The sequence below is a fragment of the Microcaecilia unicolor genome, chromosome 7 (genome assembly GCF_901765095.1).
Source record: "Microcaecilia unicolor chromosome 7, aMicUni1.1, whole genome shotgun sequence".
Lineage (NCBI taxonomy): Eukaryota > Metazoa > Chordata > Amphibia > Gymnophiona > Siphonopidae > Microcaecilia > Microcaecilia unicolor.
Genome location: NC_044037.1, coordinates 242933973 through 242957597, shown reverse-complemented (window position 1 = coordinate 242957597; position 23625 = coordinate 242933973). Strand labels below are relative to the sequence as shown.

Here is a 23625-nt window from a genome sequence, read left to right as displayed (position 1 = left end):
GCTTGGAATCTGGGGCTAGTTTTGAAGGCCCTGCAGGCTTCTCCTTTTGAGCCGCTTCTACAAGCATCAGAGAGAGATTTGACACTAAAGGCCGTTTTTCTTGTGGCCATTACTTTGGCGAGACGGGTGTCAGAGCTCCAGGCGCTGTCCTGTAGAGCCCCATTTCTGCAATTCTCAGAGTCCGGGGTCACGGTTCGGACCGTGCCTTCCTTCATGCCTAAGGTGGTTTCAGCGTTTCACCTAAACCAGCCTATTTTCTTGCCCTCCTTTGATAAGGAGGAGTTTCCAGAATCTTTTTGGCAGTTGCACCTGTTGGATGTGCGCAGGACTCTGCTGCAGTACCTGCGAGTTACTATCTGTTTTGCTATCAGGTCCTCGCAGAGGGCCTCCAGCGTCTAAAGCCACTATTGCCCGCTGGCTCAAAGAAACTATCTTTTCAGCTTATCTGCTTGCCGGCCGGTTTCCGCCTGTAGCCTTTAAGGCGCATTCTACCAGAGCGATTTCTTCCTCTTGGGCTGAAACTGGAGCACTCTCTCGTCAAGAGATATGCAGTGCAGCAACATGGGCTTCTAAGCTCTCTTTTGCCCGACATTACAGGCTGGATGTGGCTGCTAGGAGGGATGCGCGTTTTGGAGCACAAGTGCTAGCGCGTGGTGTGACCTGTTCCCACCCTATATAGGGATTGCTTTGTTACATCCCATACGTAATGGCTTCATCTGCTTGATGACAAGGAAGGGAAAATTAGGTTCTTACCTTGGTAATTTTGTTTCCTTTAGTCATAGCAGATGAAGCCATGAGCCCTCCCTGTATGATTGTCTGTATGCTGTGAATCTGTTTCAGGTTCTGTTCTTGTTTCCTGAAGTACCTTCCTTGGGAGAAAGTTGGAAAACAGTCTTCAGGATTCATGTTCACTTATAGGAGGATGAGTCCATTCCCTCCAGTTTGTTTTGGAGGTTGCGTGTATCCCCTCCAGTTATACAATAAGGAGGACGAGTTTATTCCCTCCAGGAGGATGTGTTCATTCCCGCCTATTGAGTTCATGCCCTTGTTAAGGGGCCATCGTTCGCTGTGAGGAAAGTTCATGTTATTCCCATTGCGGTTTGCCATACTGCTTTGGAAGCTTCAAATACTGAAGAGGCAGTGGAGCTGGCTGGCCATGAGGCACTGTGAAAAGTTGAGTGCTCTCTATCTCCCCCTGTTGGTTGATGGACACAACCCATACGTAATGGCTTCATCTGCTATGACTAAAGGAAAGAAAATTACCAAGGTAAGAACCTAATTTTCCCATTAGAGAGACTCCAGTATTGGCGTATCCTGTATCAACGCATTATACTGTGTATTTTACTAATGCTTATCTGTGATAATAAAAATTTTAAGGATATAATTCATGAATACAGCAAAGTTGAGGTACTGCAGAAAGTGTTCAATGTAAGTTGTTGTTGAGGGCTAATATCAACCATCAAGGAATCCTTCTGCCTGTCCCGGCTGCAATTGCTGCTTTAGCCGCTTTCCCTTCTCCGGCATCTCTGCCATCATGGGACAGGCCCAACTGCTGAGTAGGTTCTTTGTCTTAGCCCATTTTTATAAAGACTAGCTTGTGCCTCCTCCATTGTCTTGATTCTGTATGCTGATACTCTCAATACAAATGACAAGCCAAGGGGAAACAGCCACTTGTACAGGATATTCTCACGATGCAGTGTAGAGGTTATTTCCTTGAATTCACGATGTCTCTGGAGCATAGTTAAGGAGAGGTCCTGATAGAGCTCTATCTTGACGCCAAGATATTGTAAGGACCCAGATCTTCTTGCGCTGCCATAAGGTAATCTTTCATTGAATAATGGTGGAGACAGAAAACTGTCTCGTGTTGCATCATTTTTTCAAGAGCCGAGGGCCTGATGTGCTGTCTATTTTCAGTTCTTGTACTTCTTGTGGAAGGCCTGGGGAATCTCTTACTATTGCTGCATACACCGCTCTGGCGATCTCCAGGCAATTTTCTTCTCCTGTGTTCTCAGGAACTCCTCTTTGCAAACGATTTTTCTAGATATTCCATTTTTTTTTTTTGTTGAAATTAGTTATTGCGGTCAAGCTGCTTAATTTTCACTTTATAATTCTCCTGTACATCTGCATGCGCCATCTGCTTCTCCACATCATCCACACGTTGATTTAGATTTTCTAAACCACTGCGGAGATAGCCATCCACTCCTTTAATTCTGTCATTTGTTCTGCAGTATCAGTCTGCAACACTGTTTTTTTAATTCCAGTAATAAGTGTTAGGTCCCTCTAAGTTATCGGGCCCTGGTCGACAGTGTCCGAGTCATCCATCAAAAGGTCCTCCTGTGGTTCTCCCTCAAAAATTCTGCCGTCATTACTCGACCATGTGCTTTTCTCTGCGGTCTGAGACTCTCGATCCAATGCTGTAAAGTATTGTGAAATCACGCCAGTTTTGCTCCGAGACTTCTGCATTCGACTTTGAAGTAATTGCTCCAAATTCATCAGCAATCTCGGGGGGTATTTTTCGCCAAAAGATGCCTATTTCGCAGAATTATTGTGGAAGTCCACCGGAGCTTCAGGCAGAAGCTGCCATCTTGCAGTGAAGTTACCAGAAGCTCCTCTTATTTTATATCTCTGATTGTATTACTATATAATTAATAACTTTGTAAACTGCTTAAAAGGTTCTCCAGTTTTGGCAGTATAGTCAAGTCCTTGACACTGTATATCGGTAAGAACACCCCTACTGTATGGTATACCTTTTTGATTTTCTGGGGAGTCTGGTTATACTTTAATATAAAGAAGGAGAGGGTGGAGGGCGGAACGAATAATGAAGATCTCTGCCAACATATCTGGAATGGACAGAATAAAGTATTGAATCTAATTGGTGCTGCTGCTTCTGCTATTTAGTAGAGAACAGTTTGTTGGAGTACTAAAAGGAAAATTTGTAGATTTCCTTGCAATTGCTTTTGGTCTGTAAGGCAACAAAATGGACTATTTTTAAATATATGTATAGGAATGTTCCAAAGATAGTAAACTGAGAGAGAATATCATGTCTTGTGTTGGTTTAATTTATTGGCACAGAAGTAGAAAGCATCTGTAATAAAATCTTGGTCATTTATAGCTTAACTTCCAGAAGGGAAATTAGTCTTTCAAAATCCTCATCTATCCCTTCAGCTAATACATTGAAATTCTGCCACATCTATTGACAGACATCCTTCTTCCTTCCTTTTCCTATGCATGCACTTATACTCTTATGCTGTCCTACACTTACTGTTGCTGAGGAAATACTTTGGTTGTCATGATGAAGTATTTTTAAATCTGGGTTGCCATTGGCTAGTAGTCATAAATGTAGTAAATATCCAGATGAAAAAAGGGAATTGGATATCCTGTCTTAAATGTGTGTGTGTGTGTGTGTGTTTTTTTTTTAACATGAAACAGGCTGAAGAAAATTAACAAAAGAAAAGACACAACTTCTATCTTCCCCCCCCCCCCCCCCCCCAAAAAAAAAAAAAAATCTTGGAGATGTTGACTCCACTTTAACTCATGCTTGCACAATTGGTCAACTGTGATTTAATAGCAGTTTTTTCTTTAAATTTATGAGACTGCAGTGCAGAGTTTACAAAATGAACTTGTGTAAATAAAAAAAGAAAATTGTAGTTTTTAGTATAAGCTGGTTTTTATGTAAAATTATGAAAAAAACCTAGGGCCCTGTTTACAAAGGCGTGCTAGTGTTTTTAGCACGCATTAACCGTGTAGACGCCCATAGGAATATTATGGGCAATCTGTGCATATTAGGTACTATATTCTATATATTTTAATTCATTTGACAAAAATATTTTGCCACCTTTTTTTTTTTTTTTTTTAGGATTCTAATGTATTTGAGACTCCTGGTGGAAGTTACTTCCAAGAAAGAGATGCCAGTGAGTCTTCCTGGAAGCTTACATCTCCATCTTCCCCTCGCTACTCAGGGACGTTCGATCGTCCATGGTCAGGAAGCTTGGGAAGCAGAAGCAAATTGGTAGGAATTTTAGTATTCTTTTTCTTTTAATAGCTGTGTGGTATGGCTACTTTTTCTCCTTATTGATAGAAATCTGTTGTGTAGGAGACTTTGCTAGTGATAGAGTTCACGATTAAAAAATAGCAGAAGTGTCCCCCTAATAACGGACCAAAACACACACACACAAAAAAAGGGGACAGACCAGTGTGGTTTTATTTAAGGATGGCAACTAAAATAACTCAAGACTCGATGCTGTTCTGTGTTTTGGCGCTGTGCCTGCTTCAGGAGTCAAACAATTTGTTCTGCAAGAGCAAAATAGCATATGTACATAAGATATAATATAAAACAGCAATAAGAACAACAACAAAATGGACTGTACAGATGAATAATAAAAATACATGTGTGACTAAAATTATTGCACACCGTTAGTTGCATTTTTATTGTTTTTCACCTGCACAGCCTGTTTTGTTCTTACTGTTTTATATATTTTATCTTGTGTATGTTGTTTTGCTATTGCAGAACAAATTGTTTGACTCCTGAAGCAGGCATAAGTGGCGCTGAAACGCAGAACTGTGTCAAGCCTTTTGAGTCATTTTAGTTGCCATCCTTCAATAAAACCACTTGCTTGGGAACCACATTGGTCTGCTCTTTTGTTTTTGTTTCGGAATTCACAATGCAAATGTTGCCAAAAATATTTATACTAGTGTTCCAAGATATGAGCCAGTTTCCTGTTACGTTGGATAAAATACAATTACGACTGCCTAAAACAAAATCCCTCTAAGTGAAGTAGTATAATGTAGCTGAGATCTTTTTACCGTTGTATGCTCTTAACATAGATGCAAGCTCCTTTATATCAAAACTTTTATTCAGCATTGACATTTAGTGGTCCAGAGATGGACTTAAGTCAGTTGATGTACTTGGGATTCTCAGTTTAATCTGGACAAAGAATTGGAGTGGATTATGGCTTCTAGTATACAAGTTTTGTTTCTGTAATAAAAAAAAATGTAGAGCCCTGTACTCGGTGATTTGAATCAAGCAGGAGATAGGTTTCTGCCAGGTGAAATCATCCTTGGCATCCTGGCTGATCATAGCCAGGCAGTGTTACTGAATAAATGCCACTGAATATCAGCTCTGACTGCCACAGTCCTGCCTATTTAGTGCCAGGATGATCCATAGGGCGGAATTTGGGGGAGCCAGCAGTTAGACACTGATTATATTTGGTGCTGGTGCCCATATATAGCTAAGTGGGCAGATAGGACTGCACAAGAGACAGTCCTGTCTTTGCCCCTTAGCTATGCAGGTGCCGGCATTGATCATCAGCCAGTACCTTCTTAAGTACCAGGTCAGCAGCTCTCTGTGATATTCAGTACTGGTATCAGGATATGACCTGGCATTAAATATCCATCTTAATTTTGTCCATAGCTGTCACAGCTTAAAAACTGACTTATGCAGGCTATTGACCCCTTAATGTTCAATGTATAATTTTGAATATTCCAAGTGCCCAGTGTATTTTCCCAAATTTAGTAATTCCAGTCCAGTATTGGAGGGGATATGGATGAGTTGATATTTAAATCCACATGTGGTGGAGGATGAGTGGACCACTATTACTGGTCATTTGGTAATCTGGCGGTAGACTATGCACTAAGAAAAGATCTTTATCCCACTTACTGCTTGCCACACAATTTAGCTACAGCTTACTGTTGGAAGATGACAACACTAAAGAGTGCTAGAACAAATAACTTTATGCATTAACCCTCAGATTCTGTATATGGGTACTCTTAATTGCATGTGCAAATTAAATGTTATCAATTGGGTGCTAACAACTAATTGATGCAAACTGGCATTCATTACAATTTTCTTATATATCTGGTTGTGTGAAATTAAATGGGTGTGGCCATGAGCTTGTCGAGGGCATTCCAAAAAGTTGCACTCGGAATTATAGAATATGACCTCAGCTTGCCTATATTGGGTGCAAGCATTTATACCAGATTTCAGCAAGTATAAGTCTGTTGTCTAAAGTGAGGTGCTGGAATTGGCACCAAGCGTGATTCTATTTATTTATTTGCTGCACTTGTATCCCACATTTTCCCACCTCTTTGCAGGCTCAATGTGGCTTACATTATGCCGCAATGACAACCGTCATTAGCGGTAAGAGAATAACAGAGTATTGTTACAATTAAGGTACATTAGACGTCCAAGAAAATTGGGAGTAAAGAAATTACATATCAGATATGCACAATGTAGGATAAAGTATAGCGTAAATAATATTCTCCGAGGACAAGCAGGCTGCTTGTTCTCACTGATGGGTTGACGTCCTCGGCAGCCCCCTCCATCGGAAAGTTTACTAGCAAAGGCCTTTGCTAGTCCTCGCGCGCCCATGCGTACTGCGCATGCGCAGCCGTCTTCCCGCCCGAAACCGGCTCGAGCCGGCCAGTCTTCTTTCGTCCGCGCTCGGTACGGTCGTGTTACGCCGTTCGTGCCCCAGAGAGTCGACCTCGCGCGTCCTTTTCGACGTGTTTTTCGTGTATTTTCTTCTAAAAAAGTTTGGGAAGCGCTCCGGAAGTGTTCCGGAAGACCCTGTCGGGTTTTCTGCCCTTCCCGTATTTTTTTCAAGTTTTGCCCCGTAAGTTTTCTTTCGTTGTCGGGGTAGGCCTAGTTTGGCCTCGGTCGAGATTTTTCTCCCTCTAAATTTGGTGCTTCAATTTTCGCCATTTCGGCTTTTGATTTCGCCGGCGTGATTTTTCCGCCCATGACATCGAAGCCTTCCAGCGGCTTCAAGAAGTGCACCCAGTGCGCCCGGGTAATCTCGCTCACTGATAGGCACTCTGCGTGTCTTCAGTGTCTAGGGGCCCAGCACCGCCCTCAGAACTGCAGTCTGTGTTCCCTGTTACAAAGGCGGACTCAGGTAGCGAGATTAGCCCAGTGGAACGTTTTGTTCTCGGGCTCTTCGTCGGCATCGGCACCGGAGGCATCGAGTGCATCGACGTCGTCAGCGTCCGGACCATCTCCCTTGGCTGCCGCTCCATCGACTGCATCGAGGCATCGGACCTCTGCATCGGCGCCTAGGCATCGGGCGACTGCATCGACGTCGGTGGTACCGAGACTTCGTCTGCTGATGTCGTCGGACGGAGGTGCATCGTCAGGAGTGCAGGTGAGGGCTGTCCATTCCCCTGCTGGTGGCGGTGAGCCTTCGGGTGGGTCTCCTCCTACCCTGAGGGCTCCTGCGGTACAGCCCCCCCGGGATCGACCCTCTTCGGTCTCGGCTCCGAGGAAGCGACGGATGGATTCTACGTCCTCCTCGTCGGTGCCGGGGAGTTCCGGTGACATGCTTCGGAAGAAGTCGAAGAAGCATCGACACCGGTCTCCTCCCCGTGTCGGCACCGAGAGCTCTGGGTCGCCGAGGGATTCGGCACCCAGTAGTCATCGGCACCGAGAGGACCGCTCACCCTCTGTTCAGGAGGTGTCGATGCGCTCCACTCTGGACAGCCCGGAACAGCCTCCTCGCCCGGAACAGGTTCTGACGTCGACGCCTGCATCGACCTCTCAGCCTTTTTCTGCAGCCACTCTGAACGAGAGCCTCCGGGCCGTTCTCCCAGAGATTCTGGGAGAGCTGTTGCGCCCTACCCCTCCGGTACCGGCGGTGCTTGCGCCTCCGGTACCGTCGAGCGCGGCGCCGGCTGGCCCATCGCCCAGGTTGAGGTCCCCGACGTCGGTACCGCGTGCGGTGCCGACCGCGGCCACCTCCCAGGAAGGCTCCCCGACTACATCGGCGGAGGGAGCTTCGCCGATGCGGGCGAGGGAGTCTACCTCTCGACGCCCCCACCGTGGACGGGGTTCCACCGAGTCGAGCAGGGCGAGGTTGCAGACACAGGTCCGTGAACTTGTGTCTGACACCGAGGGTGAGGCCTCGTGGGAGGAAGAGGAAGATCCCAGATATTTCTCTGACGAGGAGTCTGAGGGTCTTCCGTCTGATCCCACTCCCTCTCCTGAGAGACAGCTTTCTCCTCCCGAGAGTCTGTCTTTTGCCTCCTTTGTCTGGGAGATGTCTACGGCCATCCCCTTCCCGGTGGTTGTGGAGGACGAGCCCAGGGCTGAAATGTTTGAGCTCCTGGACTATCCTTCTCCACCTAAGGAAGCGTCCACTGTTCCCTTGCACCATGTCCTGAAAAAGACATTGCTTGCGAACTGGACCAAGCCATTAACTAATCCCCACATTCCCAAGAAGATCGAGTCCCAGTACCGGATCCATGGGGACCCAGAGCTGATGCGCACTCAGTTGCCTCATGACTCTGGAGTGGTGGATTTGGCCCTAAAGAAGGCTAAGAGTTCTAGGGAACATGCTTCGGCGCCCCCGGGCAAGGACGCTAGAACCTTAGACTCCTTTGGGAGGAAGGCCTACCATTCCTCTATGCTCGTGTCCAAGATCCAGTCTTACCAGCTCTACACGAGCATACACATGCGGAACAATGTGCGGCAGTTGGCGGGTTTGGTTGATGCTCTTCCCCCTGAGCAAGCCAAGCCTTTTCAGGAGGTGGTCAGGCAGCTGAAGGCGTGCAGAAAATTCCTGGCCAGAGGAGTTTGACACTTTTGATGTTGCGTCCAGGGCCGCTGCTCAAGGTGTGGTGATGCGCAGGCTCTCATGGCTGCGTGCCGCCGACCTGGAGAATAGAATCCAGCAGCGGATTGCGGACTCGCCTTGCCGTGCGGACAATATTTTTGGTGAAAAAGTCGAACAGGTGGTAGAGTCTCTCCACCAGCGGGACACCGCATTCGACAAATTCGCCCGCCGGCAGCCTTCAGCTTCTACCTCTACAGGTAGACGATTTTTCGGGGGAAGGAAGACTGTTCCCTACTCTTCTGGCAAGCGTAGGTACAATCCTCCTTCCCGACAGCCTGCGGCCCAGGCTAAGCCCCAGCGCGCTCGCTCGCGTCAGCAGCGTGCGCCTCAGCAAGGCCCCGCGGCTCCCCAGCAAAAGCAAGGGGTGAGCTTTTGACTGGCTCCAGCAGAGCATAGCCGACATCCAAGTGTCCGTGCCGGGCGACCTGCCAGTCGGAGGGAGGTTGAAAGTTTTTCACCAAAGGTGGCCTCTCATAACCTCCGATCAGTGGGTTCTGCAAATAGTCCGGCAGGGGTACACCCTCAATTTGACCTCAAAACCTCCAAATTGTCCACCGGGAGCTCAGTCTTACAGCTTCCAGCACAAGAAGGTACTTGCAGAGGAACTCTCCGCCCTTCTCAGCGCCAATGCGGTCGAGCCCGTGCCATCCGGGCAAGAAGGGCTGGGATTCTATTCCAGGTACTTCCTTGTGGAAAAGAAAACAGGGGGGATGCATCCCATCCTAGACCTAAGGGCCCTGAACAAATTTATCGAAAAAGAAAAGTTCAGGATGCTTTCCCTGGGCACCCTTCTCCCCATGATTCAGCAAAACGATTGGCTATGCTCTCTGGACTTGAAGGATGCCTACACACACATCCCGATACTGCCAGCTCACAGACAGTATCTGCGATTTCAGTTGGGCACACGCCACTTCCAGTACTGTGTGCTACCCTTTGGGCTCGCCTCTGCGCCCAGGGTGTTCACCAAGTGCCTAGCTGTGGTAGCAGCGGCGCTTCGCAGGCTGGGGGTGCATGTGTTCCCATATCTCGACGATTGGCTGGTAAAGAACACATCCGAGGCAGGAGCCCTGCAGTCCATGCAGATGACTATTCGCCTACTGGAGCTACTGGGGTTTGTGATCAATTATCCAAAGTCCCACCTTCTCCCAGTGCAGAGACTCGAATTCATAGGAGCTCTGCTGGATTCTCGGACGGCTCGCGCCTATCTCCCAGAGACGAGGGCCAACAACTTGTTGTCCCTCGTCTCGCGGGTGCGAGCGTCCCAGCAGATCACAGCTCGGCAGATGTTGAGATTGCTGGGCCACATGGCCTCCACAGTTCATGTGACTCCCATGGCCCGCCTTCACATGAGATCTGCTCAATGGACCCTAGCTTCTCAGTGGTTTCAGGCTGCTGGGGATCTAGAGGACGTGATCCACCTGTCCACGAGTTTTCTCAAATCCCTACATTGGTGGACGATTTGCTCCAATTTGACTCTGGGACGTCCCTTCCAAATTCCTCAGCCACAAAAGGTGCTGACCACGGATGCGTCCCTCCTGGGATGGGGAGCTCATGTCGATGGGCTTCACACCCAAGGAAGCTGGTCACTCCAGGAACGCGATCTACAGATCAATCTTCTGGAGTTGCGAGCGATCTGGAACGCTCTGAAGGCTTTCAGAGATCGGCTGTCCCACCAAATTATCCAAATTCAGACAGACAACCAGGTTGCCATGTACTACGTCAACAAGCAGGGGGGCACCGGATCTCGCCCCCTGTGTCAGGAAGCCGTCAGCATGTGGCTCTGGGCTCGCCGGAACGGCATGGTGCTCCAAGCCACATATCTGGCAGGCGTAAACAACAGTCTGGCCGACAGGTTGAGCAGGATCATGCAACCTCACGAGTGGTCGCTCAACTCCCGAGTGGTGCGTCAGATCTTCCAAGAGTGGGGCACCCCCTTGGTGGATCTCTTTGCATCTCGAGCAAACCACAAAGTCCCTCAGTTCTGTTCCAGGCTTCAGGCCCACGGCAGACTGGCATCGGATGCCTTCCTCCTGGATTGGGGGGAGGGCCTGCTGTATGCTTATCCTCCCATCCCTCTGGTGGGGAAGACTTTGTTGAAACTCAAGCAGACCGAGGCACCATGATTCTGATTGCTCCTTTTTGGCCGCGTCAGATCTGGTTCCCTCTTCTTCTGGAGTTATCCTCCGCAGAACCGTGGAGATTGGAGTGTTTTCCGACCCTCATCACGCAGGACGAAGGGGCTCTTCTGCATCCCAACCTCCAGTCTCTGGCTCTCACGGCCTGGATGTTGAGGGCGTAGACTTTGCCTCTTTGGGTCTGTCAGAGGGTGTCTCCCGCATCTTGCTTGCTTCCAGGAAAGACTCCACTAAGAAAAGTTACTTCTTTCATTGGAGGAGGTTTGCCGTCTGGTGTGACAGCAAGGCCCTAGATCCTCGCTCTTGTCCTACACAGACCCTGCTTGAATACCTTCTGCACTTGTCTGAGTCTGGTCTCAAGACTAACTCTGTAAGGGTTCATCTTAGTGCAATCAGTGCATACCATTACCGTGTGGAAGGTAAGCCGATCTCGGGACAGCCTTTAGTTGTTCGCTTCATGAGAGGTTTGCTTTTGTCAAAGCCCCCTGTCAAGCCTCCTACAGTGTCATGGGATCTCAATGTCGTTCTCACCCAGCTGATGAAACCTCCTTTTGAGCCACTGAATTCCTGCCATCTGAAGTACTTGACCTGGAAGGTCATTTTCTTGGTGGCAGTTACTTCAGCTCGTAGAGTCAGTGAGCTTCAGGTCCTGGTAGCCCAGGCTCCTTATACCAAATTTCATCATAACAGGGTAGTCCTCCGCACTCACCCTAAGTTCCTGCCAAAGGTCGTGTCGGAGTTCCATCTGAACCAGTCAATTGTCTTGCCAACATTCTTTCCCCGTCCTCATTCCTGCCCTGCTGAACGTCAGCTGCACACATTGGACTGCAAGAGAGCATTGGCCTTCTACCTGGAGCGGACACAGCCCCACAGACAGTCCGCCCAATTGTTTGTTTCTTTTGATCCCAATAGGAGGGGAGTGGCTGTAGGGAAACGCACCATATCCAATTGGCTAGCAGATTGCATTTCCTTCACTTACGCCCAGGCGGGGCTGGCTCTTGAGGGTCATGTCACGGCTCATAATGTTAGAGCCATGGCTGCGTCGGTAGCCCACTTGAAGTCAGCCACCATTGAAGAAATTTGCAAAGCTGCGACGTGGTCATCTGTCCACACATTCACATCTCATTACTGCCTGCAGCAGGATACCCGACGCGACAGTCGGTTCGGGCAGTCAGTTCTTCAGAACCTGTTTGGGCTTTAGGATCCAACTCCACCCCCCGAGGGCCCTGTTTGTTCTGTTCCAGGCTACACTCTCAGTTAGTTGGTAAATTTTTTTAGGTCAATCTCTGTTATGTCCTCGCCGTTGCGAGGCCCAATTGACCTTGGTTGTTGTTTTGAGTGAGCCTGGGGGCTAGGGATACCCCATCAGTGAGAACAAGCAGCCTGCTTGTCCTCGGAGAAAGCGAATGCTACATACCTGTAGAAGGTATTCTCCGAGGACAGCAGGCTGATTGTTCTCACAAACCCGCCCGCCTCCCCTTTGGAGTTGAGTCTTCCCTTGAACTGTATTGTCTTGCTACATACTGGACTGGCCGGCTCGAGCCGGTTTCGGGCGGGAAGACGGCTGCGCATGCGCAGTACGCATGGGCGCGCGAGGACTAGCAAAGGCCTTTGCTAGTAAACTTTCCGATGGAGGGGGCTGCCGAGGACGTCAACCCATCAGTGAGAACAATCAGCCTGCTGTCCTCGGAGAATACCTTCTACAGGTATGTAGCATTCGCTGTGTGATTAAAGTAACCAAATTAAGGAGTTCAACGTTGAATTAGTTTTTTGCCTTTTATAGAATCATGCTGACTTTTGAGCATTACTTATTGAATCTAGCCCTAAGTGGGTAACTTTTATCAAGAATTTCCATGTGGAAAATGATTGTTATACATGAGTGCAAACACATGAAGGCATATTTTCAAAGCACTGTAGACTTACGAAGTTTCATAGTAACCTATAGAACTTTATAAATCTAAGTGCTTTGAAAATGAGCCCCATACTGAAGCTAATTACTTCTGTATCTGCCACTGTGCACATAGGGGGGATTCCGTGGATAACTAGGACCATAAGGTGACACTTGTAGTAGTAATATATGCCAGCAAATCTGGCTTTGTTATAGGTAAACTTGCAGTTGATTGGATTGTATCAAAAATCTGTGGTCAAAAAATACTGTCCCCTCTATCTCCAGATTTTGATTTACAGAAATTGACAATAGTCTAGAGTGCAAAGAAAAGGTTAAATGGGCAGGTGAAAATCTCTAGTCAGATATTTGCACCAATATGTGGTAGAATTTTGATCTAAATGCTATGAAATTAGTGATGCAGTTATAGTGAACATTGTGGGGGTACGGATTTAAAACAGCAGTTAGATGGTTGAAGACATTCTTCATAACATATACACTTTCATAACTTTATATGTGACAGTTTTTTGGTAGTTTCATTTGCTGCTTTGTTTCCAGATCAATTCCTACTAGCTTCTATTGAGTTAGTGCCATACACCTTCATTCACTACCTCTTAGGTATTATTCTCTTAACTCCATAGCCCAGTCATTGCAGCAAAAATCTGACACTTGCCATGCACCAGTGCATTCAGTTTGATCCCTGAATTGTCCTTTTACAAGGCTGTGGTAAGCACTAGTGTGCACTTAGTGCAGCTTAAAATGGCTTACTGCAGGACATTCTCGGGCATCCTGAGGTAAGTTCCTAATCTGTGTGCATAACCTATATACTAAAGTTATTTTTTAAATATGTTTTTATTTTTGCAGAAGAGGAGTGGAGAGTGTTTCTGTGCTTATCAGTTCAGCTATATTACCACTCACTAACTGGCATAGGTTTACTGCATGAGCCCTTACCACCTAAAAATAGGTGTTGGTAAGTGCTAACACTGTAATTTTTTTTTTTTAATGGCTGCACACTAATGGTAGGGCATGGCCATTAATGAGATCGTGGAGGGGGTGGAAGGAAAATTGGCTGTTTTACTGGTGTGGTAAAAATGGCCTTAGCATGCTCTTATGCTGTTTTTTTCCTATGTGCTGAGGCCATTTTATCGCAGTTTAGTAAAAGGACTGTTTTAATTTGTTCACTAGGCATCACTTCATGAGGGATTTGTTAGTGCTGCTTTTGCAGCAACCCCAGCTGGTCTGTGTAGTGGATCACTTGAACGACAGTATTGCCACTGGCCCAGTATTTATTTTTAAGGTATTTGTCATACATGGTGGACATATGGATTGTTTATTATACAGTGATGATATTAAATTGAGAGCCTTACTTGCAGGTTTTGTAAATTGGCCTAGCTTCACTGCCACATACAACTCCTTACAATACTTGCACTCAGAATACAGATTGCATACAGTCAGCTCATTAAAAGCTGTACCTAAGCAGTTTTAAAATCCTCTGTTTTGTATGTGGTACATGTGGTTATTCGTCTTAAAAAAAAAATTAGTTTGGCTTCAGACATTTTAGAATTGTATTTCTCTTTGCAATGTAGTTATACTTTTTGGTTTTGTTTTTTTTTTTTGTTTTTTTGGAATACGGTCAGGGTATGCTTCTTGTTAATGTTGAAAACTAGGAAAGATATGTAACTTGTTACACAAATTAGAGATTAAATCTGGTTTATGAATAAAAATCTCCTTTGAACATCTAGTCTACAGCATCCATGCCTGCTCAGCCTGCTTGGTATGATGAATCTGAGAGAACTCATGGAGCATACTCAAGACTGCTTAATCAGCAACAGGATTGGGATTCTAAGAGACCAAAACTCTCATATTCTGGGTTCACCTCTGCTTCTGGTGTAAGCAGCAATCATCATGCGGTTTCAGGTATGGCAAGTTCGGGCATGTGCATAACTGTTTATAGAATGATTTCAGTGCTTGGTACAACTGGGAGATCTCTAATTGAAGAGGATCACACCGATGTGTCACTAAACAGTAAATACAATTTCAGACTGGCTCCCATCCAGTCATATTATGGTAACTAGATCGTCTAGCACAGGGGTGGGCTACTGTCTTTTGCCTTTTGACACCCTCATGCACTCGAACACCTCTGGCTTCGTGCCACCCCTCCTTTCCCCTAAGGTTTTTCAAAGCCTTTCTGCCTCGCTCTCTCTCACACATAATCTTTTTGAAGGCATAAGGTGCCAGATGACCATTGCAGACTTCAGGTACATGAGGAGGGAGAGTTGGCCTTAGCTTCCACTTCCCTTCTTGGTTCCTAGAAGCATTCTTACCTCCCCCCCCCCCCCAAAAAAAAAAAAAAAAAAAAAAGTTGTGTCCTGACGGGAGCTTCTGGGTGATTCCCTTTTTCTCCTTTGCTGTCAACTGAATTACATTCTCTGGGAGTGCCTATTCCAACTTCTACCTTCCAAATTGCAGATAATGTAAGATCTAGCACTACTTAGCTGGTGGGATGGGGAAGTAGACAGGATTAGAAGTGTTGATGTAGGAGGATTGGGTTTAGATTTTATAGTCTGTTATTGACCATTCAAAATCTGAGCTCAAGGCAAGTTTGTCAAGTATTGTAGGTACTTTTCTGTCCTAGACAGCTTAAACCTTTGGTAGTTCATTTAATATGCTTTAACATGTTAGTAATGCAAGTTCCTTAGCTTCAGAGCAGATGAATCCAGAAACTGGTGTGTTATGACCATCTACCAGCAGGTGGAGATATTGGAAAACTGAACTCGGCCATATAAGACAGTAAAGCTCCTGGTGGTCTGGTATTGCTCTGTCTCCAGCAGACAGATGGTCACTTTGACCCCCTCCACAAGCAGCAGCAACTGACACCTGAGATTGTGTGGTTTTTTTTTTTTTGTTCCTCCTCCCCCCCCCCACTATGAGGAAGGAGAACCACCAGATTTTGGCAGGAGTGGGGTGGGGGGGACCTTGCCCCACAAGGTGTGCAGAAGCCATATACCCCCCCCCCCCCCCCCCCCCACACACACACACACACACACAAGCTCAACTGGAACAGGAGCTAAAGTGCAGCAATGAATATTCCCCCTTCCCCCCCACTACTGTGAGAAAGGAGAACCACCAGATTGTGGGAGGAGTGGGGGAGGGACCTGGCCCCACAAGGTGTGCACCAGCAGAAGCCATAACCCCGCCCCCAAGCTCAACTGGAACAGAATCTAAACTGCAGCAACTAATCTCCCCCCCCCCCCCCCCCCCCCCCCCCCCACTGTGAGGAAGGAGAACCACCAGATTGTGGCAGGAGTGGGGGAGGGACCTGGCCCCACAAGGTGTACCCCAGTACCAGCAGATGCTATACCCTCTCCCCCCCCCCCCCCCCCCCCCCCCCCCCCCCCAAGTTCAACTGGAGCAGAAGCTAAACTGCAGCAATGAATTGGTGCAGAGGCGGGGCTAGTGCTGGGCAGACTTCTACGGTCTGTGCCCTGTAAATGACAGATACAAATCAAGGTAAGGTGTACACAAAAAGTAGCACATATGAGTTTACCTTGTTGGGCAGACTGGATGGACCGTGCAGGTCTTTTTCTGCCGTCATTTACTATGTTACTATGAATAATAATAATGGATAATACATTGATTTACTCCTGCTGGAATTCTGCATGACTGCAAGTGCAGACGTCCCCAGCTGCACAGAATTCAACATTTTTGCACAGAATCTGTGCTCTGACAGGAGCTGGCTGGCTCCCCCCTCTCCCCCAGGCGTACCTGAGCACACCCTTGTGATCTAGTGGCCTCTTCGGGAGCAGGAAAGAATCCTACTCTTTCTTGCCTGCTGCTGCAGCTCTCTTGCTGAGCTGCTGCTGCTGCTGCTTCAAAATGGCCACAGAGACTTCAGGTGGTAATCTCATGAAACCACCGCAGGAAGTTTTGGCAGCCATTTGGAAAAAGTGGCGGCAGTGGACAGGAAAGAGTACGGTTCTTTCTTGCCCTAAAGAGGTATTTCTGAAGCAGCTGCTCCTACCTCGCAGGCGAGTGCAGGGGCAGCTAAAAAAATATATAGATGGCATGTGGGTGGAGGGAGGGGAGGGGACTGTTAAAAAGGTGGATGCTATGTATGGGTGCAGGGAGAGAGGGGCTGTAAAAGAAGGTGGGTGCTATGTGTGGAGGGAGAGGAAGGGGGCTGTAAAAGAGGTGGCTGCTGTGATGGAAGGGGTTAAAAAAAAAGTTGTGTGGGTACTGGGATATGGATGGTATCTGTGTATATGGAGGGGGGCTGTAATATTGGTTAAATTATGACAAACTTGCAGAATGTATGAATTTGGGGCCCTGGTTACTAAGCTGTGCTGTAGGAGTGCTATCTTTTTTTAGCGTGTGCTAATTCTAGAGACACCCATAGGAATATATGGGTGTGTGTAGTGTTAGCACTAGTGCACCTTAATAAACAGGGCCCTTTGTGTGTGTAGAATTATTATTTTTTTTTTAGCACAGAGAATTCCGGCAGGAGTATTTGATAGAGTAGCCATACTGGGTCAGACCAGTGGCCCATCTAGCCCAGTATCCTGTTTTCCAAACTGTGGCCAAGCCAGGTCACAACTAACTTGCAGAAACCCAGTTAGCAGCAACATTCCATGCTACCAATCCCAGGGCAAGCAGTTGCTTCCCGATGTCCATCTCAGTAGCAGACTGTGGACCTTTCCTCTAGGAATTTGTCCAGACCTTTTTTAAAATCCAGATACACTAACCGCTGTTACCACATCTTCCGGCAAAGAGTTCCAGAACTTAACTATTCGTTGAGTGAAAAAAATATTTCCTCTTGTTCTAAAAAGTATTTCTATGTAACTTCCTTGAGTGTCCCCTAGCCTTTGTACTTTTGGAACGAGTAAAAAATCGATTTACTTCTCCAACACCACTCAAGATTTTGTAGACCTCAGTCATATCTCCCCCTTATCCGTCTCTTTTTTCCAAGCTGAAGAGCCCTAACCTCTTTAGCCTTTCGTCGTACGAGAGGAGTTCCATCCCCTTTATCATTTTGGTTGCTCTTCTTTGGACCTTTTCTAATTCTGCTATCTCTTTTTAGATAGGTGACCAGAACTGAACTCAATACTCGGTGTGGACGCACCATGGAGTGATACAGAAGCATTATAGTATTTTTGGTCTTATTCACCATACTTTCCTAATAATTTCTAGCATCCTGTTTGCTTTTTTGGCTGCCACCCACCAAGCAGAAGATTTTCAGCATATTATATGCGACATCTATATCTCTTTCTTTAGTGCTGACCCCCAAGGTGGACCTTATGATTTGGATTATTCTTTCCAATGTGCATCACCTTGCATTTGTCCATATTAAATTTCATCTGCCATTTGGATGCCCAGTTTTCCAGTTTCCTAAGGTCTTCCTGCAATATTTCACAGTCCACATGTGTTTTAACAACCTTGAATGCTTTTGTATCATCTGCAAATTTAATCACCTCACTCATTGTCCCGATTTCCATATCAATTGTAAATATGTTGAATAGCACTGGTCCCAATGCAGATCCCTGCGGCACTTCACTGTTCACCCTCCTCCATTAGTTAAATGACCATTTAACCTTACCCTCTGTTTTCTGTCCAATAACCAATTCCTAATCCACACCAGAACCTTGCCTCCTATCCCATGACTCCTTAATTTTCTCAGGAGTCTCTCATGAGGATCTTTATCAAAAGCTTTCTGAAAATGTAGATACACTACATCAACAGGTTCACCTTTAGCCACATGTTTATTCACACCTTCAAAGAAATGAAGCAAATTGGTGAGGCTGAACCCACGCTGAGTCTGTCCCATTAAACCATGTTTGTCTACATGTTCTGTAATTTTATTCTTTATAATGTTTCCACTATTTTGGCCAGCACAGATGTCACCGGTCTGTAATTTACAGGATCACCCCTAGAACCCTTTTTAAAAATCTGTGTCACATTGGCCACCCTCCAATTTTCAGGTACTATGGATGATTTTAACGACAGGTGACATATTTACTAACAGTAGATCAGCAATTTTATGCTTGAGTTCTTTGAGTACCCTGTACCCTTGGATGTATGCCGTCTGGTCCAGGTGATTTACTACTCTTAAATTTGTCTCAGTACATCTTCCAGGTTTACCAAGATTTCAGTTCCTCCACATCTTCACCCTTGAAAACCGTATCCGGTACAGGCAGATCTTACATCTTCTTCGGTAAAGACAGAAGCAAAGTTCATTCAGTTTCTCTGTTAATGACCTTGTCCTCCCTGAGCGCCCTTTTGCTCCTTCACAAGCAGCATCCACCAATGCCAGTTAGAAACTGGGTCGCCTGAGATTATTGTTGTTCTGCCTAGGGGAAATTCCATCAAAGCGGTTTACAGTACAAAGTCAAACTAATGGTAGAAAGTAAAAAGGAACTGCAGGACGCTACAGGGGGCAGAAAGATTATGCTTGAATATAGACGACACCCCCCAAGTTTATACTTAAGTTTTTCCAGAAAGGGGGGAAACTTAACTTGGCTTATACTCGGGCTTATGTTCAAGTAACCCAGTGAAATTGAATTTGAAACTTCTATATATAAATTTCTTTGCAACAACATCACTCTGAAAACTTAATGGAATGGGGCCAGATTTTGACATGGCAGAACCATGAGGCATATGAAGCTTGAGAATAGACTGTATTAGAGATTATGGAGAAATGAACCCCCCCCTCTCCTCCCCCAACCAAAAGAAAAGGCACATTCCATATCATCAAGCTGATCAATCCATAGACTGGTGGGTTGTGTCCATCTACCAGCAGGTGGAGATAGAGAGCAAACTTTTGCCTCCCTATATGTGGTCATGTGCTGCCGGAAACTCCTCAGTATGTTCTCTATCTCAGCAGGTGGTGGTCACACACAGCAGCAGCTCTGGCTAGGCCTCCAAGCCTAATCCTTAGGTTTTGTTGAGGCCTGGGGTTGAGGGCTCTTTTGAGCAAGTGCAAACCTGGTGGTGCCAGGTCCCTCCTTTTCTCCCCCCTCCCGCTGGCTCCGTTTAAAAAAAAAAAAAAATTTTAAACGTCCTTAAAGGCGTTTATTTCGACGTTTATTTAAACGTTCATTGCAGCTACTCACTGGGACACCAGTTCGTTACAGCTCGGAGCGGCAAGCAGGTAATTTTTACCTTTTTATAGCGGGCAGGGGGTTCCCCGATTCTTCTCCTCGTGGCATATGGCGTCGGAGGGCGAGGGCGCAAAGGGTCGCTCCCCGGATCGCTTGAGCGCTTCTAGAGGGGATGCGGGGGTCTTACAGCCTGATTCGCCCTTGTTGGGTGACAGTTTCGTGACCGATGAATGTCCCGGTCCTTCCTCCGGCGTGGCGGTTTTTCCCGCCATAAACGCCCATCCCCCGCTCCTCGCCTCCGCCATCTTGGCCGGCCACACGGCTCGGACGGCTTCTTCGGGGCCGCCCTTGAGGTTGGAGACATTAATGCCATGAACGCCCTTAATTTGGGCGAGGGCACAAAGCGGCTAAAGTAAGCGCCGCTCTTCCCGCGCGGCTCCTTCGCGGAGTGTTGCGCCGGACGCCATTTTGGATGCGCAGCATGTTTCTCCCCCGCTCTTGCGAGCGCCGGTTGAGGGTGCGTCTAGGGCTGTTGCCCAGGCTGCGGAAGTGCACAGTCTGGGGGGTTTCTCCCCCGAGTTTGTTTTGCTGCTGCATCAGGCTTTCCTCATGCACAACGCTGCCCCTGCTCCCTCTTCTGATAAAGAGGTTGAGGTTCCCAGAGGTAAACGCCCTCGGGTTGATTTCCAGGCCTTGGAGGACTGTGTCTCCTCCGATGTAGATGAGGGCAGCGTGTCTGAGGTCTCCCAACGGTCCTTTGCGGATTCCTTGGAGGAGACGGATCCCCGCTCGGATGGAGCGGATGACCCCTCTGCAGCGCGTTTAGCCCAGAGGATTTGCCCAACCTGTTAGTGCAGGCCATGGGCATTTTGAAGATTTCCTCTCCGGAGGACGTCTCTCCCTCAGCCCCTGTTGGCTCTGCCATTATGCTGGGGACGAAGCGCCCGCCTAGAACCTTCCACGTGCATGATGCCATGCACACCTTAATTTCGGCTCAATGGGATGTCCCGAAAGCGAGCCTCAAGGTGGCTAGGGCTATGTCCCGCCTCTATCCTTTACCTGAAAGTGAACGTGAGGCCTATCTGTGGCCTACTGTGGATTCTTTAATCACTGCGGTGACTAAGAAAACGGCTTTGCCGGTGGAAGGTGGCACGGCCCTAAAGGACGCCCAAGACAGAAGATTGGAGGCGGCCTTAAGGTCGTCCTTTGAGGCAACTGCTTTAAGTTTGCAGGCCTCGGTTTGCGGTTCCTATGTGGCCAGGGCGTGCCTGACTATGGTGCAGCGGGCTTCCCCCTCGGATCATTCCTTGAGGGTTGATTGGCCGGCCCTGGAATCGGGCCTAGCCTATTTGGCAGACTTGCTGTATGATGTCTTGAGAGCCTCAGCTAAAGGCATGGCTCAGACAGTCTCTGCGCGGCGGTGGCTTTGGCTGAAACATTGGTCTGCTGACCACGCCTCTAAATCCCGCCTGGCTAGATTGCCTTTTAAAGGCAAGCTGCTCTTTGGGGTCGAGCTGGACAAAATCGTGACCGATCTCGGCACGTCTAAGGGCAGAAGTTACCAGAGGTCAGGGCTCGGGCTAGTACTCGTCCCGGTACCTCCAGAGGACGGTTTCAGGAAGCCCGTCGGTACCGCCCGGGCAGGTCGGGCTCCTCTGCCCCCTCTTCCTTCAAGAGGTTTTTCTCCCCCAAGCAGCATTCATTTCGCAGAGACCGCCGTCCCGGAGGTGCTCCCTCCGGTCCTCCCCCAGGGTCTCGTACCCAGTGACGGGGCCTTGGTCCACGCCCCAGTGCAGATTGGAGGACGGCTGTCCTCGTTTCTGGGTGAGCGGACCACAGTAACTTCACAAGCTTGGGTGCTGGAAGTCATCAGAGACGGCTACAAGCTAGAGTTCTGCCGACCCTTAAGAGACGGGTTTGTACTCTCTCCCTGCAAGTCTTCGGTCAAAGCTGTGGCAGTGCAGCAGACCTTGGACAACCTGATCCGCCTGGGTGCGGTCGTTCCGGTGCCAAAAAATCAGATTGGCAAGGGACGTTACTCCATTTACTTTGTGGTACCAAAGAAAGGAGATTCTGTCCGGCCTATCCTCGACCTCAAAGGGGTCAATCGGGCCTTGAAAGTGGAGACTCTCCGCTCTGTTATAGCGGCAGTGAAGGCAGGAGAGTTCTTGGCTTCCTTGGGCATCTAGGAAGCGTACCTGCATATTCCCATCTGGCCTCCTCTCCAACGCTTTCTGCGTTTTACAGTCCTGAGACGACACTTCCAGTTCAGAGCCCTCCCTTTCGGGTTGGCTACTGCTCCGCGGACCTTTTCCAAAGTAATGGGGGTCATAGCGGCCTTCCTGCTAAAGGAAGAAGTACAAGTCCATCCTTATCTGGACGACTGGTTGATCCGAGCCCCCTCTTATGCAGAGTGCGGCAAGCTATGGACCGGGTAGTTGCTCTTTTGAGCTCCCTAGGATGGATCATCAACTGGAAGAAGAGCCAGCTGCGCCCGACTCAGTCCCTGGAGTATCTGGGAGTTCGATTCGACACCCAAGTGGGCAGAGTGTTCCTGCCAGACAATCGGATTGTCAAGCTTCAGGCTCAGGTGGACTAGTTCCTAGTAGCCTCTCCTATTCGGGCTTCGGACTACGTGCAGCTGTTGGGCTCTATGACGGCCACGATGGAAGTAGTGCCCTGAGCCAGGGCTCATATGAGACCACTACAGCTATCTCTGCTGTTGCGCTGGACTCCGATGTCGGAGGATTATGCTGTGCGCCTTCCCTTGGACCCAGCAGTGCGCAAGGCGCTGAGCTGGTGGACGCAGACAGTCAAGTTGTCTGCAGGAATGCCTCTGGTGACCCCGGAGTGGATTGTCGTCACGACAGACGCCTCTTTGATGGGCTGGGGAGCCCAATGCTTGGGAAGGACAGCGCAGGGGCTCTGGTCTCCTGCAGAGGCAAGTGGTCTATCAACCTCCTGGAACTCAGAGCCATTCGGTTGGTGTTTTTGGAGTTCATCCCGGTACTGGTGTTGAAGCCTGTACGGGTCCTGTCGGACAATGCCACGGCTGTGGCTTATATCAACCGCCAGGGAGGTACCAAGAGCGCCCCTCTAGCCAAGGAGGCTATGAGTCTATGCCAGTGGGCGGAAGCGAACCTGGAGCAGCTTTCAGCGGCCCACATTGCCGGAGTCATGAATGTCAAGGCGGACTTTCTCAGTCGCCATACCTTGGAGCCCGGAGAGTGGCAACTATCTGCTCAGGCGTTCTTGGACATCACGAAGCGCTGGGGCCAGCCGAGCCTAGATCTGTTGGCGTCATCGGCCAATTGCCAAGTGCCGCGCTTTTTCAGCAGAGGACGGGACCCTCGATCCCTGGGAGTAGATGCTCTTCTCCAACAGTGGCCGACACAAGAGCTTCTCTATGTGTTCCCGCCCTGGCCCATGTTGGGCAGGGTGCTAGACCGGGTGGCAAAGCATCCCGGCAGGGTAATCCTGGTGGGTCCGGATTGGCCCACACGTCCCTGGTATGCGGACTTGATCAGGCTCTCAGTCGACGATCCTCTGCGGCTCTCAGTGGAGCAGGGCCTGTTACATCAGGGTCCCGTGGTGATGGAGGATCCCTCCCCCTTTGGTCTTACGGCCTGGCTATTGAGCGGCAGCGTCTGAGGAAGAAGGGCTTCTCAGACAAGGTCATTGCCACTATGCTAAGAGCGAGGAAGCGCTCTACTTCTACTGCTTACGCCAGGGTTTGGCGTATCTTTGCAGCGTGGTGTGAAGCAGGCTCACTTTCTCCCTTCACTGCTCCAATTTCTTCAGTGTTGGCGTTCCTGCAAGAAGGTCTGGAGAAAGGCCTGTCGCTCAGTTCCCTTAAAGTCCAGGTAGCGGCTCTGGCTTGCTTCAGGGGCCGCCTGAAGGGTGCT

At 48.3% G+C, this 23625-nt stretch overlaps 1 protein-coding gene across 1 annotated transcript in view; it reads left to right on the top strand.

Annotated features, from left to right (window-relative positions):
• MARCHF7 (membrane associated ring-CH-type finger 7) overlaps positions 1-23625 on the top strand; it is a 125958-nt gene that overhangs the window by 26930 nt on the left and 75403 nt on the right. Inside the window, exons 3-4 of the mRNA XM_030208827.1 lie at positions 3857-4009; positions 14369-14543. Coding sequence (XP_030064687.1) covers positions 3857-4009; positions 14369-14543 — 328 coding nt within the window. The remainder of the gene's footprint in view (positions 1-3856; positions 4010-14368; positions 14544-23625) is intronic.